Below are 21238 nucleotides of genomic sequence, written 5' to 3' on the forward strand. Positions count from 1 at the left end.
TTTAGCAATTTTTTCCTCCAAAACTGTGCACATTACATTCTAGCTATATGTAATCAAAATGCTCTCTACAATATTATAATTTCAAATTTCCGATTGGGAATCAAATGCAAATCATGATAACTGTGGTATTATGAATTGTAAATAGATAATATTCTAATTCAGTGGTTTACCGCATGTATATTTTCCAATTTATATAATCAAGCCACATGCTGATTAGCTAACTTGATAGTGGAAATGGTTTCCATTGATATTTATATGCATCAAGCACTCCAGACATGTATTATCTCACTTAACTCTGAAAAGAAATTTACTGTTCCCATGAAGGCTAGACCCTGTGCTAAGTATACAAAGAGGTGAGAAGACATAGCTCCTGCCCTGAAGAAGTTTGGGATGAGCACTAGTGGATAAGAATACATACATATCCCATGTAAGGAAAGAAACAGAAGTCTTGTAGGAAAGGACAGAGGATGTTTGAGAAACTTGAAAATTCAGTGTGACGTGATGATCATCAAGGTGCATGGGTTAAAATATAAATAAATATTAAAGTCTATATTTTATACCAATTGACCATCGTTACAGGGCTGTTATGAGTATCTTACAGCAAGGATTTTCTTCAATTGTCATTGGAATATTATTACAAGCTCTGCTTCTAGAAATAATTCATATAACAATAAAACCAGTGTCTTAAGCAAGCTGATCTATGGCTTTGCATATGAAATCTGCCATCTACTTAAGAAAAAACTCTGGAATCCAAATAAATTTGTTGTTGTCCAGTGTTATGAATCACAGAACCAAAAGTGATGGCACTAAGTTCAACACTTATTTCCCAGGCTTGGAAACTGAGGAGGAAAATTACATGGGTAGGTAATATTTACAGAGAATATTTTGTAAGAGTCTTTGAGATGTGCCAATATATTTAGATGGTATAAGTCAAGGAGAAGTTGTGTGTTAGATAATTTTAAAAGTGAAAATAATCATGGCTCTATAATATGTATTAACATTATCAAAATATGTAAACTTTTAAAGAAAATAGGCTTTTAGTCTATGCAATTCTATACAGTCACAGGAGACACTAACAGGCTCAGATACAGTTGTATGTAACATTTAGTATTGATTAATTTGTGTAAGATCAATTTAGAATTTAAAAGAAAAATGCCATTTGTTTAATTTTTATTGATACATAATAGACGCATATATTTGGGGGTACATGTAATAATTTTAGACATTTATATAATTTTTAATGATCAAATCGGCAGAATTGGGATATCCATCTCCTTAAATATTTGTCTCTTCTTTATGCTAAAAATATTTGAAATTATCCTTTTCTAGGTATTTTGAAATATACAATAGTTTGCTATAAACTAGTCACACTATTGATCTATTGAACACTAGGTCTTATTTCTTCTATCTAACTGTCTATTTGGACCCATTAATCCTCCCTCCTCCCCACTATTCTAAACAGCATCTGGAAACCAGCAATCTACTACCTTTATGAAATCTGCTTTTGTAGCTCTCATATATGTGAGAACATGTGCTAATTGTCTTTCTGTGCTTAGTTTATCTCATGTAACACAATGACCTGCAGTTGCATTCATGTTGCTGCATTTTTGAAGACTTGATCTTGATTTAAGTTAGAATTTTTAAACAATGAGAAATGCACAAATAAAAATATATTCCAAAACTTGAAAACAGTGATACATAATAATTTTCTTTCTAAAGGGCTTTGTATGAAAATGGTCCGTAAGGTTGCATGCTAAGACTAAAATATGCAGGATAAACAAAAATCCAAATATGGCCAGTTTACTAACTACTTTATCGCCTTTAGTGCTCTGTCCTTCACGTTAGATTATTAACATGAAAAGTTTTTATACAAAGATGTTGAACATTGGAAATTTTGAGCAGTGCCCACCAAGCAGAATATGACACAAAAAAAGTACTTTATGACCTGAAGCGAATCCCCTGGAATTCCTGACTCTCCTCAGATTAGTCCTGCTTCTAAAATGTGGTGTCCTGAAGTTATTAGCAGTGAAAAGTTTTCAGAACAAATGAAGAGAAAAGCCTTAACTGTAGGAGAAATTACATATTAAGAAAAAAAAATCTGTATAATTTTAGCGAGGAAAGGGAGAGACAGAGAAAGAGAGAGGCTGATTTGCATTTCATTTGTTTTCATTCACATATCTGGTTTTCAGTAAATATTTACTCGTTGATGATATCACATTGGTAGACTTAATCCAAGACCAAAATACAATAACAAATTAGGTATGCAACAGTTAGTCCCAACTCTTTGCTTAAGTTTTCTATAATTGGAGGAAGTTAATATTATAGGCTTATCTCTACCATATATTTAATTTTTGATCAATCAAAAGTAGGTGAATTGTATAATAACAAAAAATGTGCATATTGACTTACAGGCAAGGTAAGAAGGATGCTTGAAAATTTGTTGAAAGTACAGCAATTTAAGAAAAACCAAAACAAATTATTCATGAGAGAGCAATACTGTAAACTAGTATCAATGGACAAACGCGTGGAATATAAACAGAGAGATCTAGCATCAAGAAACAGTGAGTCTATTTATATACTACAAATGTCAATTATTATGGCCTATTCCACTATAGTTAGAATGAGGGAAAAGATTGGCAATGTTTTAAAATACAGAAAGCTCTTGGGAACTCTGGATGTTTGGAAAAGCTGAAAGACAGTTGTTTTTTAAGCCATGCTATGTGCTGTCTCAGAGTTTCCCTAAGCACGTATCTTTGACAAACTCCTGAGTTTAATCGAAGTATCTCTCAATCTTTAAAGCATGTCTCTTTATAATTAAGATGACTGCAAAGGTTATTAAAATTCTTTTACTTCTTTTTTTTTTTTTTTTTTTTTTGGAAACAGAGTTTCGTTCTTGTGGCCCAGGCTGGATTGAAATGGTGTGATCTCAGCCCACTGCAACCTTCACCTCCCAGGTCCAAGGGATTCTCCTGCCTTAGCTCTCAAGTAGCTGGGATTACAGGCATCCACCACCACTACTGGCTAACGTTTGTATTTTAAATAGAGACAGGATTTCACCATGTTGGCTAGGCTGGTCTCAAATTCCTGATCTCAGGTGATCTGCCCTCCTCGGTCTCCCAAAGTGCTGGGATTACAGGCATGAGCCACCGTGCCCAGCCAATTACTTCTCTCTCTCTCTTTCTCTCTCTCTCTCTCTCTATATATATATATGTGTGTGTGTGTGTGTGTGTGTGTGTGTGTGTATATATATATATATCATGTGACATATATTTATATATATAGATACGTATTTATATATATATTTGATGTATAGATACAGATATATACATATATGTATATTTTATTTGTTTAGGCTTGAACCTATATGTAGGTTCACATCCAAAATATATACATGTGTGTGTGTTTTTGTATATGTATATATTTGAACATGCTTAAATTATACTCTCCCTAAGCTGAAAACCCTACATGAGTATTCTTTATTTTTAAAACGGAATGAATTTACTCAGTAGTTAAAACCACTGGTCCTTCAACTAACGTTGACTTAATTCTTTTGTATAATAGAATGGAGATAATAGCTATTCAATATTAAGAAGAACATAAAATGTTTAAGTTACTGATGCTTAAGATTTCAGACCACAGTGATTCTCAGCATACAAATAAATGTTGGCATCTATTTTTGGAATCAGTGTTTTCTAAAGAATTATTGCCTTTTAAATAATTTAGTTGGTAGACAGCAAATTACATATAGGTTCAAGCCTAAAATGACATAAACATATAATTAATTTCTTTACAAATATCTCTAAATGAAGCTACTAGTTTGATATAGATATGAGTGGTAGGAAAGTTACAGGGATATTATGAGACCCATGATAAATGTTGTCATGAAAGAAAACAATTTTTAATTTAGTAATCTCTATCAATCTAGAAAGCCCATGAATATTTACTATTAATTCACTGTGCAAAAACTAGATAAAAGAAAGTACATGCAAAAGAAAAGCATCACATAACAAAAAGCTTACTAGAATAGTATCAAAATCTATTACAATTTTGGGATTATATATACACACTTGAAATCAGTTATAGTGTCATATTTCTAGGGAGAATCTTAAAATTTTATTTTTCCCTATAAAATATATGTTAAAATATGGAGAAGTTTTGGGCTATGATCAAGGACTATGCAGCAAAACAATTTAGAAAACCTTGAAATAAGTACCATTAGTGATACAGTAAGTTTTTATGTATATTCATGGTCAGAATGTTCTAATGTGTTTAATATAAATGTACTTTCTAAAGGCCAGATAATTTCACCTTTGACCTTGCTATTAATCTTTAAAGCACGTGATCTCCAAAGTTGTTTTAACTCTTGTCTGTCTGTTAGAATCTTCTAGTAATTCGGCCCACAGATCAGTATGCAAACACTGCCTTGTCTGTTTAAAGCAAACGTAGTACACAGAAGACTCCCAGTCAGCTTACATTCTAGTAGTGGAAGGATACCAAAGAAGAAATAACTTCCAAATAACAAAACAAATACTTCAAAACATGCCTAGATCAACCTAGTGTATTATTCCAAAAAATGCTCCATGGTGGCAAAATAATAATAAATAAATAGATTAAAATAATAACATATGAAAAAGAAACAGTTATGAAAAATATAGGTCAATTAAAAGGATAACGGTGCACAAAGCTCTCCAACAAAAATTCTAGTAAGATTTGTTATTCCAATTCTAGTACCGGTCATTCCTTTTGTGTTCTTCTCTTCACTACCATCTCTGGACTCCTACATTTCTCTCTTACCCTTTCTCCACCATGGTTCTGCTAATATCTTGACATTCATTATATAACATAAATTAGCTTCCTTCTTATGCATCCCAAGTTAATCTTGTTAAATAGTATCTAAGGGAAACTTGAGAAAACAATGACTTAAATAATTTTCTGAGGGCTTTGTTCTTTGGCTCAACCCTAGTGGAGAATGATTGTGAAACCCATACAATTAATTATTATATTTAAATATCATTACTTAAAATGAATATTTGATGAAACTTTATGTTTTACCATTATACTAATTTTTACAATATTGCTATGCATGGCTTTCTGATTAAATATCAAAGGTACAGGTCAAAATATATATGATGGATAATACCTATGACATTTTTCTTTATTGTTAATGAAAAGCTTGTGAAAAATGTAAGTTAGAAATTTAGAGACCAACTGAACTAGTTGTGTACTGCATTAGAATACTTAATATAAATAACACTTGATATCAAATTTCACAATAATAAAAAATGATTAATGCCTTTTTCTCAATTATGCCTAGAAGTTAACATGTTAGTACCTAGATTATTGTTTTCTCACTGACATTCCATAGCTCAAATAATCTAATTTGTAGAAATATACTCCTTCTCCCTAAGGCACTTAGCAGAGCTATTTTTATGTTGAAAGGGAAATGTTTTATGTAAGCCTTTTTACTTTTTGTGAGTAGTCTTTTTGGTGGAAAAAAGGTACCCCTCCTTAACTTAATCTCTCTCCACAGATTTAGTCCTATTAAATTATTTAAATACCCAATTGTGTTTCCTTTCCTTGTTGACAGCTGATTAATTGTGCCCTTTTCATGTTTTCCAAAGAAATAATCCTTATTCACAACACTGATTATTTGATGGCTATATCAAAAAAAGAGTAGCAAATTGTTCTATCCATATTTATAAAGTTTCAAAATATTAAGTTAAAATTAAAAATACATGGAAAGGCTCTTCTATTCACAATCTAACACTTATAATTTGAAAGCATGTATTTGCATCTCCAAGAATAAATTTCTAATATACTGACTAAAATAATATTTTCATTTTTTCATGAAATTATGAAATAGGGGATGAAAATATAATTTTTGCCTGTGAAAATGTTTGGTTGATATTAACAAAATATAAGAAACTCTTGTAGCTATATAGAACCTGGGCTTTCTTGGTATATTTTGAAACAACTACTAGTACACTGACATATAAAATATATCTCTGTTTTGTTATTGATCCATTAACTATGTTTTTTAATTGAAAAGAAGAGAGAATCATCCTTTCTATACTGTTATTGTTCTGTTATGCTAAGTAAAATGACAATGACACTAAAGCCATCGAAAAAGTCAAATAGCAGACCCTTTAGGAACTGAGAGATAACAATTGGGACTTTTTTTTAACATACTGGTACCTAAATTGTAACTTACCTATTGTATAAGAGAAGTGCTGCAGGTCTTCATTCATGTCTCTTTTTGTTGAACAGGTTTAATTTGTACTTAATATTGTAGGTTTTAAAAACCCTTTTATATATATATATATGCATATATATATATATATATGCTTTTTTTTTACATAATGTAAAGAGGTATTTCTTCTGTGATTAAAATCTAGTTCATATATTGAACTGGAAAAACAAGGAATATATAATCATATATTACCTTTTTCAATATGCATCCTTTTTGACTCATGTCCCATGTCATGACCAGCCAAATCCCCTTCTTTGGGCCCAGGGAGTACATTTGGTGATAAGCCCATCAGCATCTGGTTCATGGACAACCCATTCTGATGAACCGCTGTTAAACCCAAAAAACAAACAAACAAAACAAAACACAAAAACACCATAACACACAAGGTTCCAATAAGTTAGTTAAACTCTTTTGGACTCAACAGTAAATACAGTATTAATATAATGGTCTAACTTTATAATCTAACCCTAAAAACACTATCATAAATAACATGATAATTCATCAGACTAAGCAGAAAATACTGAAAATGGCATCACTTCACTTTATTTTTATTTTGCATAAAATAAAATTTGTATGGAAAATATACAACTTTAAAATATAAGAATAATATAGTAGAAATTGCCATTTGGCAAACACCGTTAATAATAATTGATTGCTTCAGAGATCAAGGGACAGATAATTCTAAAACTAGTGAGTGGAAGTTTGGTAAAGAACAGGATATTTGCATAGTCTTAAGATATTTTGTCACAACATACTCACTATCTACAAAGGTAAACAACAACAGCAACAAAAAGTAATATTGCAGTAGAGAAACCTGGTAGTCACCACCTTAAAAAAGTGATAAAATTATTGCTGGTATTGTAGAAATGTGTGTCTCCCGAAGTGATTCACTAAGAAAGACACACTATCACAGCTGTGTGATTCCTGCCACACATCCATAATCTATGTTTAATCAAGAGGAAACATAAAAAAACTAAAGTGAGGGACATTCTACAAAATAAATGGCCTGTACTCAAAAAAAGTGTTGTTACTGAAAGACAAAAAGGACTAAGAAACTGTTCCAGGTTAAAGAATACTGAGAGAATATGAGAAATCGTTGTAGTGTGTGATCCTAGATTGGCTTTTGTACCAAGAAAAAAAAACTTGCTTTTAAAAATATTAGTGGGAAAACCAGTGCAATTTAAATAAAAACCGTAGTTTAAATTTTAGTGCCATCATATTATTTTCCTGATTTTGATCATTTTTCTTTTGTTATGTAAAAAAATGTCCTTGTTTGTAGAAGATAAATGAAGAGTTTGAGGTAAAGATGCATTTAATTTATGATAGAAGGACTAGGTGACATTATGCCTTTATTGAGATATCACTTTCAGAGACCTTCATGGGTTGATTGATGAGGTAAATCAGGATGACGAGCACATATGAATGATTTGTATTATATATGAAAATTTTCTGTAAGTAAATTACTTTAAAGTAACATGTTAGAAATTGATATACATATATGTGCACATATATGTATATGCATATATATGTGTATGTGTGTGAATGTGGATGTATTTCCACTTCAACAATTATGATATCCTAGGCATACAAAAATGTATTCTTAGTTTCTATCAAAAATTTTAAAAATAATATAACCATTAATAAAATTATATGAATGTATTAACAAAACTCTTTCAAATCTTCCCCAAGCTGTCCGTCATTTTCATTTTATAACAAAAAAAATTTTTTTCTCTCAAACAGCTCCTTTCCAATGACAATATCTTATAATGAAACCAATATTTATTATTAAACTTCTGATTTTAGTGTCAACATATCATAAAAATGTACAGTAAATATTTTATTTGAAAACTATTTTAAAGTAGTGCATAAAGTTATAAAATTAAGAAAATATGTTTCAGGCAGGCCAAAGCAAGTATATATATTTAGTATTATGTTGAATTATATAATTGCCAATAATTGACTATCTTTTATTTATAATTATTTACATAGCATTTAACTTAATTTTTAAATTACCTACTTCAATAGCTCCCAGATCAACAATTTTCACATTATGCATACATTCCTTTATAATCTACAAAGTCACTTTCTAGAAAATGCTTTCCTATTATGAAAATATTCTCAACAACCAAATAACTTAAATAAATTTTGTGTAATTAGATAAAGTTTATGCTATAAACATAATTTCATAAAATAATAGCTAAATTCTGGAAAAGCAATATATATAGGTTTTATCAACCAAGTTATTCTCTTTTAATATAGTCATTTATCAAAAGAACAGTCTGATATTATTGTACAGACACAAAATTATCTGTTAATTGGATGGCATTTTAACTTTATTCTTAGTTTTCCTGGCCATAAGGACCAAGATTAAATATTATGGAAATGTTATAAAATAAAATACAGTCCTACTTCTCAAATTTTAATAATAACAACATAGGGCAATGGTATGCATTATTGATTGTTACTAATTCAAATTCTCAAATTTAGCTAATTTCAAATTCTTTAATCCACTGATCACCAGAATGAATTAGAAATATATGCTTTTTAAATTTGTTATTTTGAATCTGACTCATTTCTCTTTGTGGATATCTCCATTAACACAAGAATAAAATTTAAAACTTAGTGAATTACAAAATGGAATGGTAGGATTTGAGGAATGATGTTGAATGATCCATAAACAGTGGACCTAGACACTAGGTATATGAGAATTGGTTGTATTTACTTCAGAAACCAATCTAGAAGGTTACTTATTTTCTCTGTTTCATGGCTCAAATCTTTATATGTGGCATCAAAGAGAGGAAATTTATATCAGGACCTGTTAATGTTGTGTCATACCTCATGATATTGCAAACTGGGAAACATAATTTTGAGAGATGGCTATTGCTACAGAGCTTCAGAACATGATCCATCTGAGATCTATTTGGAATGAGGGCATGTTGATTAGAAAAGCCAGCTGAACCTAATAAAGTTTAAAATGGTGACAAGTAGAAGTATGAGACCTACGGATTCTGTCAGAAGAGCTCTCAGTCCGTGCAGGGGAGCTGGACACGCTGCTGCTGCGATGTGATGATGGGTGACTGCCAGGCCTTCTGCCCTCCTCCAGAGAGGGGGCAGGTGAGGGGCTATCAGGAACACGCTCCTGCACCACCAAGGGAGGGAAGGAGGGAAGAAAAGAGGTTAAATACAATGGAATTTTACTTAATGAATGTTGGTTTTTCTCAATACAATAAGAGATGTAAAGAGAATAAACACTTTATTTCATCAGCATTTAACTGTACTAAAAGATATGTTTATCTTGAGCAAAGCCAAATAAAGTAGAAAAAGATGATTTATGAAACTATGGTTCTACAGGTAAGCATAACTGTAGTCATGGCAAATGTCAATCCACTCTGGAGAAAAAGTAAGTCCTAAGAAGGCACCCAAAAATATCCATATAAAAACCCATTAGACAACAAAGAATTCAGAGAATAAAAGATTATTTATCATTTTGAAGAAATCTTTAAATATATTATTCCCTTGTTTCTGCCAGTATCTAAATGTCACGTAATAAACACATTATCAACATGACTGAACATAATAATCGTACCAGAGGAGTTTTTAACAGGTATTCCATCTGGTCACTGCTCTGGACATACTCACATTTTAAGGCATTGTGGAAATGGATTATTATTTAATATTGGAATAATTCTCTTTGATTTAAATAATTTTCAGAGTACCTACCACACCTAGTTTCAATTCAACCACGCAAATGTATTAAGGGCACATTTGTGAAATATGTATCAATTGTGTCCCAGGGAAATTTGGTACTGTGTTTCCTCATACTCTATTTTATGTCAACACTCTTGTTTCCTCCACACCTCCATCTCTAAGCTCTGTACATTCTCCATTATACAAATATGCAGGTGGATTATATAAATGCCTCCAATCAGCTATTATAAATGGCGTTACAGATTAAGAAAGAAGGTATCCATTGGTGAAGGTACCCATTTTCTACTTCGAGTGACAAAATATACCTTCAGCTATCAACAGATACAGGACTTGATGAACTGTCTTTGCAATAATTAATAAATAGTTAAAAGTCTGGAAGAAAACTATCTAAAGTATGTACATGTATAATGTACTTACAAGTAGTATGTACATGTATAATGTACTTACAAGTAGTATGTACATGTATAATGTACTTACGAGTAGTAAGTACATTATTCTTTATTAGGGTGAATATATGCAAATATGACATAGAGAAAAAAGTTCTAAAATATAATGTCAAACGTTCATATGGAAAACAAAGAGGAGTTTCCAGGTTTTGTACTGCCAGTGAGAATGGTGATCATCTTCATCTTTGGTCAAAGTGATTTTATTAGCAACATGATGGTCTGAAATCCTACTGCACATCAGAATCACCCTGTCAAGTTCTTAAATGTGCTTATGCTTCAGTTTGACTCCCAGTGATTCTGGTTTACTGAGTATTATGGCTTAATTGTGTCCCCCAAAAATACGCTGAAGCCCTAACCTTTGGTCCCTATGAGCATGAATGTATTTGAAAACTGAGTTTTTGCAGACATAGTTAGTGAAGATGAGAATATACTGGATTAGGATAGCTTCTAATCCCACATGATTCGTGTCTTTACAAGAAGATGTGAAGATAGGAGGGAAGAATGTCGTGACCACTGAGACAGAGATTAAATTTATGCAGCTTCAAGCCAAGACATGCCAAGGATTGCCAGCCCCTACCAGAAGCTATGGAAAGACAACAAAGGATTCCACCTGAATCTCAAAGGGAGCATGGCCCTCAAAAACTCTTGATTTTGAACTTCTAGACTCCAGTAATGCAAGATAATAAATCTCTCTGGTTTTAGGCTACCCAGTTTCTGGTTCTTTGTTACAGTGGCCCTAAAAAAAACTAATACACTAGGTCTAAAATGGGACCAAGACTTCAGTATTTTTTTAAGACTCTCCCTATGATTTTAATATGGAGCCAAGATTGAACTGTACTTTCATCATACTCTTTTAATTTTTCAATGGTATACACTGCCAATAAACATCTTCAGCAGATATGCTGAGACTTCATTTTGGAAAGCATGACAAATAAAATGAAAATAAGCAGAAAAAATAGCCAGGCGCTTTCCCCAAATCCATGTAATAAAATGGTTTCCCAACATACATTCCATGGAATTAAAAAAGAAGTGCTATGAGAAACTTCATGACAAAACAATATTGTAAAGAAAGAAAAAAAGTCAAATGTTACTCTCAAAAGTTGCAATGTGTATTAGAATCTTGCCATCATGACAATGTGTTGAACTTTAAGAGTTTCTGGACAGGACTAATATGTATTTATAGGCTTCTGTAAAAGACAGTAAACCCCCACAGAAGGCAGATGTATTGTTAGTATTATACTAAAAAGCATTAGCCCTTTACCTTAATTGATCAGAGGTTAACAATTAAGCGCTTTATTTTCTGCAAATAGCAAAATTGATATGTAGGTAAATGTAAGCAACATGCAATACATTTTCTAGCTCAAATTATGTAGGATTTCCACTTGAAATACTATTAATATGCAAATAAGAAGATGGGGAGGGAGAGAACGAAAGAGAGAAGATATAGGGAGAGGAGAGAGTAAACAAGGGGGATAAACACAAACACATACACACCAGATATTAAAATTTAAAACTGACTTGTTCAGAAAAGTTTATAGCATGCATGCATTTGTAACACTCTAGGATACTAAAGAAAGGTAGCATCCAACTGTACAGTTTGCAGAATAAGATATTTTGAAATCTTTATCACAAGTAGCATGGAAAATGAACATATTATCAGTTATTTTTCCAAACTAAAAAATGAAGCATGTATGTCTCCAAAATGTCTAAGGCAATCAAATGACCAAAAGTTTTTAAAAACACACATGTATATGACTTAAAAGATCAGAAACTTCACATCTGGATGCCAAAACTTACTTCCTGTCTTCTAATTATAATTATCCTAAATTATAAAGAAGCTTCAAATGACAATATGCTCATATCAAATCATTGTAATCACAAATCAAAGGATAATCTTGGCTTGTGTACAGCCAAGCCATAATTCAAAAGTTCAATTTTGCATGGTTTTGAAGTATTTGTGCACTTACAGAGGATGCATTTATAAGACTATATGTAGAACTTCTTTTAATTTGTATAAATATATTAAAAAACAATACTGCAGCTAACTGCGTACATGCCCAGACATACACTCTTAAAATCTAACCTTGCTTTCTTGAAATTCTAATAGAAACATACAGTTCGTCTAAGCTTTAGAGCTAATTCCTAATACATTTAACTGCTAACACTTAGATTACACAGAAATACATAGTGTGTATTTGAGAAAATGCATTGCTATATTATTGTAGGAACAGAATTTTCTAAAATAACCACTCTTTTATTCAAAAGGTCACTCACATCAATACTTATCTATCAATAAATTTTAATGCTTTTCTTAATAATGTTAGTGAACTTTCGGTGGCATATGTTTGGCTGAACAGACATAAAGCACAATATTGAAATAAATCAGTCTTTCTAAAATGATTTTGCAAGTCTGATACTCCTGTCATAATAGATTTCCTAGTGGTACTAATGAAAGCATGAGAATATAAGTTTTCTGAGATATTTAACTCATTAAAATGCTTAAATATTAAACACATGAATTTCTAGAATATTATGTCATTAAAATAAGTCCTTGTTTATTTTAACATTTCCCATATAAGTAGAAAAATGCTTCATTAGTCAATGTACTTAAATGTCAAAGTTGTCTATGATCATTCCTTTAATTCATGACTTGTTCAGTTATTCATTTACACATCCAAAATTCTCTTAAAAAGACATAATATACAAAGTAAAAATAAATTAGATTAAAATTGTTATGTAAAATGCATTTAACAGCTTAATTTAAAGCTCAGTAAATATGTATAAGTAAAATTATAGTATTTAATTTAGCTTTAACTTAGTTTTGCTTTTATTGTAGTTTTGTGTTTAAGAACAAAGGATAGGAGGACAATAGTTAATACTGTTATTTGAAGAAAATATTTTAATTTATGCAAATTTTTATGATTTAAAAGCTTAACCATTCAATTGAAACTTTCTATAAATTGAGACACAACATATTCAGTCATTTTACTTAATGTATAATTTCAATCTTTGGAACATAATGTATTGTTCTTTGAAGAATTTCATTAAAGTAAAATCCATTGAGCAAGTAAGATTTGAATACACTGTTGCACAATAAATTAATTTATTTCAACAGCTTAATTCTTTTATCATATTTATATGCTTGCCTTTCCAGAGTATTCTATAAGATGAAGAATAATGGAGACAGTAAAAAATTGCTTAGGAGGGAATCTCGTAATTATGACTGAAACAAAATAGATAATGAGTTTTATTCAGACATAATAAGAAAGAAGCAGTTCAATGTCTATAAGAAAACTATGTAAACTGGATTTATCATTTCATTTGTGTGATACCCTTTAACCTCCAATATGGGTCTGAAGTAGGACAGAGAGGAAAAAGATTTAATTTAATACTTCAACACACTGCTTTATAGTCCTGCATCAACTCCACCAATCAATAAAACACAATCTTTTGCAATGTTCCATCTTTATAAAACTTGCCACAATAATAAATGAAAATTTAAGAGGAGTAGTCTTTTGCTGAAAAAAAAGGTCATACTAATAAACTAATAGTAACAGAAGAACAACAATGGAAAATGGTCTGTAGGATAATTCAGAATCAAAAATGAATCCAAAAACAATGTACTAAACTTCTAAAATAAGAAGTATAAAATGTTCAGTAGTACACACAGTGATTAACTAAACAGTTTTAAAATTTCATTAGCTCAGCTGCCCCCCTCCACCTTAAAAATGTGTTGTATTTTATCAAAATAGAATATTTTCTTAGGGTAAGTATAATCACAACTCACTTCTCTAAAGGATTATTTCATTTAGCTTTCATTTATTTTACTCTCCTTTTAATTCTCTTCATTTTTTATGTTTTTCAGTAGAGATTCTGTAGCTGAATATGATCTAGAAGTGGGGAAACATATTTGTAATATTAAATGTTAATCTTTTTGTTTTGTTTTTGAGTCAGAGTCTCGCTCTGTCACCCAGGCTGGAGTGCAGTGGGACAATCTCGGCTCACTGCAACCTCCATCTCCCGGCTTCAAGCAATTCTCTTGCCTCAGCCTCTGAGTAGCTGGGATTACAGGAGTCTGCCACCATGTCCAGCTAATTTTTTTGTATTTTTAGTACAGGGGGTTTCACCATGTTGGTCAGGCTGGTCTAAGTGATCCTCCTGCCTCGGCCTCCCAAAGTACTGGGATTGCAGGTGTGAGCCACTGTGCCCAGCCTAAATGTTATCTTCTTATAACTTTTCATCTATAAAATTGATGAAGTTGATCAGCATTTTATATAACCCAAATTTCTGAGCTTTAAGAAAACTCAGACTTAAATTCATTAGTTCAATGAGTATTTACTGAATACTTACTATGTACCAGGCAGGAGTTAAGTTCTGGTTATATAAAATCAAGCAAAAGTGACAAAAATTATTTTCCCCATGGAGCATATATGATACCTGGTAAATGTTGTTAGTGAAATGCAATATCGTTCACACTAAGGGTGGTGTTCAAATTCCTTTTCTTTGGAAAAATGTGCAAAGACAAATAACATAATTGGAATTCTGTATTCAGAAAAATGCTTAAAAGTACTTTCAAGAGACAATCAATGATGCTAGCATGCTTACACCTGGTTGAGGACCAGGCAGCCCAAATCAAAATTCCATAGCTGAGGAGGCCCCAAGCAATATTTTCATAGCTTTTAAAAAAACTTTGATTATGGAACTCAATAAATACTCAAGTTTTCTAAATATGAAACTGGCAAGACCTGGTGAAACAACTTAATATAATCTGAAACAGATTAACCTTATTCTCCTGTTCTTTATGAACTTACTCATTGGCGGTAGGGGACTATATTTTTCTCGTTTGTATGAACATTCAGGTAGCCTTGTAACTTTTTAGGTTGCTATTTTATCATATAAAGTTACTTTAAGCAGCAAAATAAAATCTTGAATCAGGATTTATATAATTCAACCCCATATGATAATAAATACTAGCATCTTAATTAAAAAGTAAGACTTCTTTCTTTACTACAGCCAAGGGATATAGAGGTCAAGGAAGAACAGCAAGGGAAAAAAGGTAAGTTCTGATTTGACCAGCACTGCCTTTAACTGGCATCAATCTCTCTGGGCATAGTAAATGTTTAAAGTTAACATTTTACCTAGTAAGGCACAAATGTATGTTCTTACAGGCCACCACCACTATGAGCCTCTCATCTGCAATTCCCCGGATGAGTCTAACTCATCCCTATGTTCCTCTGTCTCTTCAGTTTCCTGCATAGTTAAATCTGGAGGCTTGGTTCAAGTTGATGTGGGGGTATGACTACTTCACAGATGGTGTTGCAAGCTTCTAGAAAGAGCGTAATGTCTGCTTGGTTGCCTTTTATGATGCCAGCCACCACTGATGATCATGGCCGCAACTCATCATTTCATTAGGGCTTGCAATTTCCTACATACTTATTTGTTAGATGGTTTCTATCATCATAAAGTTACCTCATGAATCACTTGGCTATTTTTAGGTTCAGTTTGTATGGAAAAGGCAGGAACAATGCTCGATCCTTTCCATTTATTTATCTTTTATTTAAGCCTTTATTATCCCTTAAAAATGTCACTTCCCCAAAAATTCTCCAAATGTGAACAAAGAGTTTATTATTTTAGTATTATCATAAAATCATGAATTTAAACATGTGACATATTTCAGGGCCTTGAGGTTTCATTAGTTGTGATGGCGTTGTAATATTTTCTTTTTTAGGTTAACATCCTTGTTCATATTTAATATCAATATTCAAATAAACCTAAAGGGAACATACTTATTTTTTAAAACTAAGTAAAAGTACATGAAATAAATTTTTGTGAAAAAAATTTATGTCTAAAAGTGCTGCATACACTTGGATATTTTTATGTTTGTACAAAGAATAAACTATTCAGTAATTAAAAACAAACATAAAGTATATGACGTCACATTGCTCTAAGATTTAATCTACTTTGAGAATTAGGTCACTCTGGTTGTAGTTTTTATAATCTTTTAAACTTCAAGTAATGTCCTATTTCCTAATATAGTATTTTAAGAACTTGCTTTAAAATATTAGTACAATTATAAATTGCATTTTCCATAGTTTAATTCTTTAAATGAGAATGTCCTAAAATCTCTCTCTGTCTCTCTCACACACACACACACACACACACAGAGAGAGAGAGAGAGAGAGAGAGAGAGAGAGAGAGAGAGAGAGAGAGAGAGACATAACAGATCAGCAAAGAAAATTAACAAATTTAAGTTATATTTCCTGTTTTCAGAAAACTGTAATGTGTCATGGGAGGAAAGATGTATATCCAACAATATAGAGTAATTTGAATGCTGTCATGTTTCTCAAAAACAATGCTGCATTATCGCTGCAAAAAAAAATCTAAAAATGCATTAAAAAATCTGTTTCGCATGCAATGCGCTACAAACCCCAAAAGTCCTTGATTAAATGAAAGCAGTGTTTATATTAGGTAAAATGGGCAGAACAAAAAAAAAAAATAGAGAGAGAGTCAGAGGGACAGAGGGTCTCACCATATAATTGTGACTATATTTTGTAAGCTTGACAGGGATTCCCTGCAAAATTCTAGAGCTTACTTTAAAAAAAAAAAAAGATTATGGATACTTGGAGAGAAAACAAAATAGTAATATGATGAAAATATATGTTGGTATAGAAAAACTTCCAAAGATTATATAAATAGTAATTTAATCATTATATCAACCTAATAGGGTAGTACTCTTATTACATACAAATACAAATATATTCAATAACTTATCTACAGCCACACTAATTGGAGGTAATAAAACTGAAATATAAACTCAAGTAGTCTTCCTTCAGAACACATATGCTGCCTTTCTCCCTTTCAATACTACTTCTATTTCAGCAAGAACCATCTTTTTAAAATCTTTATAACATTCTGGATGTATTAAATAAAAACTAAGAAAAGTATTGATTCATTCAGGAGAATTTGGGGCTACATAATGAATGATACCTAGAGAATCAATGAATAGAACATTCCAACCTATTAAGAATTCTCCAATGACAAGAGAAATTGATCTCTTGATTTATATTGTTTATTTTACTCAGTCATTTAAGGTATAAAATTTGGAAAGGATACAAAGATGGCATAAATAGCTAATGTGATAGTTTGAGATGTTAATACTCCAACGTATCTAAAGACCCTAAATCAATGGAATAGAACCTTAAAACTTAATGTGGCTTAATAAAAATTCCTAACACAAATAAAAGATTAAGAAAAATTGGCTCAACAGAATTTTATGTCAGAAAGGCATGAAATTTACTGAGTCAGACATTCAACTACCAAACAAAATCTTAGGAACTATGACTAGATTTATAGACTATTGTCCAGAGTGAGGTTGATGTCTAGTATCTCTTCACTGCAAAATTCACTTCTAGAGTATTGCAAGATAGGGAATGACAACGAAAAAGAAGGCAACCAAAAAGATGAAGAATGGTCAGAACAAATTAGAATGACTAGCCAAGAAAACAGAAATGCTTTAGGTACTAAAACAGAGGACTTAAATATGAAAATAGCTAGAACCCAGAAGAATTAGTAGACATTTTTCTTCCAAGAAAATATAACAAAGTTAAGGTAGAAGCGATTGAGATGCAAAATTTAATTTGATTAATGAATATACTTCTCACTCTTAAATTTTGTGAAAATAGATTAGGCTTTCTACAAAATCATAGATATATAAAAATGAATATGAAGGAATTATTTCTCCATTATGGGGGAAGCTGGATTACATAACATCTCAAGTTTATGTTGCTTTATGTTATATGAATGTTAAACAGAAAAAGTATATGGGCATCACTGACACATAGAAATTAGTATAGGTACAGTTTTTATAATTATTTAATATATCCCTACAGATATTTAGGGAGAGAGAGAGAGGAGAAGGAATTGTGTATATATACACACAACTAGGAATTTAATTAGAATTATTATTGTCTAAAAAGCGTATGTCCGTTTCCTCCTCAAAATAATCTTGAATATACGCCAGTACAACCAGCCATAGAAAGTCTAAGTTCAATACTTTCGCAGACTCTCTCATGGAGGCTTGCATTTAAAGCAAATAAATGTGGGAAAGTCTTCATCTATCTAGTTTTCTTTTCTTCAGTGCATTTAATTCTTTCAACCTTAAATCCTCAATTCTTTCAATTTTTTTTTCTACTTGGCTCTGCTGTGTTTGAGAGTTTAGTTTGAACTGCTTCAATTATCCATAGCCTGAGATTCACGTGGACTTGGGTTAATCAGGGGTCTAACACAGGTATCAACAAAGTTTTTTGGTAAAAGGCCAGGTAGCAAGTATTTTAGTCAACTCTGTCTTTGTACCTGAAAGTAGCCATAGACATATATAAATTGAGATGTGGCTCTGTCCCCAAAAAGCTTTATTTACCAACACTAAATTTTGAATTTCATATAATTCTCATGTATCATGAAATATTTTTCTTTTCATTTTTCTTCCAACCACTTAAAAATGCAAAACCACTGTTAACTCGCGGGCCATAAAAACCAGTAGCAGAATGGACTTCACCCACCATTGGCAGCTTGGGAATTCAGACCTTGCTCCATTTCATGTACTGGCATTGCTATGTTAATGAAAAATTTTTTGGAGCTCTTTTACTTCATAGAAACAGCTAAACAAAAAATATTTTTAAAATATATAACTCTGAGAGCTATATTTTTGCTTCTCTTTTGTCCTACAAATTCTTATTGCCATTTGCATTCAGGTTGAGTTTTAATTTTGAGTCTTGTCATTACTCTCAAAAAATGTAAAGGGTACATTCCAGCACTTAGAACATCTCTCAAAGCTCTGTTTTCTCTTCAAAGGTTATTTCTCCAATTGCTTTATAATTCCTTCATATGGGCTCAATATTCTTTGATATGGAGCATTTCTTTAACATTTTATTTTTCAATATACACATATTTTAAAAAATAGTTGTGCTACTTGTTAATTAGAATACTTAGATGAGCTCCTTTTAATACATCCTTGGTTGTCAAAATTTAGATTAGTAGGAGGAAGAAGTTGAGTTTCCTCTGGAAGAAGTCTATAGAAATAATTCAGGACCAAATGAATGGGATGTCAGAAACATTCTTGTGTTTTCTTAGATTTAAGTTTAGGAATGGAAAGGAGGGGGATATTCAGAGAAAGGAAGAAAATTTCTTTAACATCTCACTTAGCAACCAATCTTCATACTTATTAATAGAATCTTCCCAGGCAAACCAATGTGCAGTCCCTATTCTAGTTACCCACATGTGTCCAATATTGTTGAAGGTGACATAGGAGTCAGTTATTTTCTTTGAGGAAAATAAAAACTTCCCCCAAACTAAACAATTAACATTTATTAAGTGAGTTTACAAAACATGCTTGTGCTATACAGTTGACCAATATATACATTTAGAAGGTTGATTTATTAACTTGTTCTCTCTAATACTTAGAACTTCTTAGAGAACCTATTCCTCATCCTTAGTCTCTGAGGCCACTCACTTGATGTCTTTAAGCATCCAAAACTGTTAGAATTATCTCATACCTTTCTTGAAATGTGTTTACTTTCAATAATCTTTACCTATCAGTGTCAAATTTGAAGCTATATGAATGGTGTGTCTCACAAAATAAAGGCACCATGATAAAAATGGGCCTTTCACCCCTTCCACAACATCCAACTGAATTTCACTTTGATGTTGGAAATAAAAACTATCAGCTGTTACTTTCTGTAATCATTCTCTGTAATTAGAGCTACTGTTCCCTATATGGCTGCTACCGTTACCATTTACATCAACACATTCAAAATCCACAACTTCCTTTATTCTGCATATAACCAAGTTTCTGAAAATATTTGCACCAAGAGAAGTGGGATATAACTATGACTTAGTAGGTGTTGGCACCTATCTTACGACACAAAGCAACTTCACTTTATTCTCTTTTCATGTGTTTTCTTCCTTTCTCCATTAATCCCCCTCCCTTCCATTTCTAAATCTAGTCTAAGAAAACACAGGAATTTTTCTGACTTCCCAATCATTTAGCCCTGAATTATTTTCTATAGGCTTCTTCCAGACGAAACTCAACTTCTTCCTCCTACTTATCTAAACGTTGACAACCAAGGATGTGAAAGGAGTTCCCCTAAGAATTCTAATTAACAAGTAGTACAACTATTATTTTAAATATGTGTATATTGAAAAGTAAAATAAATTAAGTATATAGATAGATGCTTTTGGATGCAGGAATATGTAAGCCATCCCTCCTGCAAATATTAGCTACAGGTCATAACTTAGACACCCATTATGACTTTAAACTGCTAAAATCTGTTCTTCTATAATATGTTTGCCTTATTTATTAATGTAAATCTTATCTAAGTGAGAGATTTTAAATAGTCACCAGTTTTGAAAGTAAAAATTACATAATTATGAGATGATTCTTTATGGTAATCATTACCATTTTTTAATGAGATTAATCACATCATATAGTTAATACTTAGTACCTTGTAACATTTGCTTAATGTAGCCATTGACTACAATGATGGGAAGACTTAGATGGTTTTTCCCTCAGCCAAACTCCTCTTCTAGGTAATTTTAATGAGTGAGGCAATCAGAATGCTTAATTCTCAATAATACCTATTGCCAAACATCATCATAAATTAAATAATACTGTGATATCTCACCTATTGAATCATCCAGTAACAATCTTCCTCGTAAAGTTATTTGGAATAGAGAAGAGTTTTCAAAGGTCTTTTGAAAACTTGGCTGATAACAATGTGGCACTCACTGGCATTCTTTCAGATGGAGATCTTGTAGTAGTTGATCTGGGTCTTCTGTG

The 21238-nt window shown here is 31.6% G+C and overlaps 1 protein-coding gene across 5 annotated transcripts in view; it reads right to left on the reverse strand.

The window, feature by feature from the left end:
* The window catches only part of DACH1 (dachshund family transcription factor 1), a 433595-nt gene that overhangs the window by 112720 nt on the left and 299637 nt on the right, over positions 1-21238 (reverse strand). For 4 of the 5 annotated variants that reach the window (XM_032277265.1, XM_032277266.1, XM_032277268.1 and 1 more), the window contains 2 exons: positions 9254-9389; positions 6443-6577 (listed from right to left, as the gene is read on the reverse strand). In XM_032277265.1, the coding sequence (XP_032133156.1) occupies positions 6443-6577; positions 9254-9389 (271 nt within the window). The remainder of the gene's footprint in view (positions 1-6442; positions 6578-9253; positions 9390-21238) is intronic. The other variant, XM_032277267.1, reaches the window with a different exon arrangement.

This window comes from Sapajus apella, unplaced genomic scaffold, assembly GCF_009761245.1.
Source record: "Sapajus apella isolate SASKATOON/1434 unplaced genomic scaffold, GSC_monkey_1.0 scaffold9, whole genome shotgun sequence".
NCBI lineage: Eukaryota > Metazoa > Chordata > Mammalia > Primates > Cebidae > Sapajus > Sapajus apella.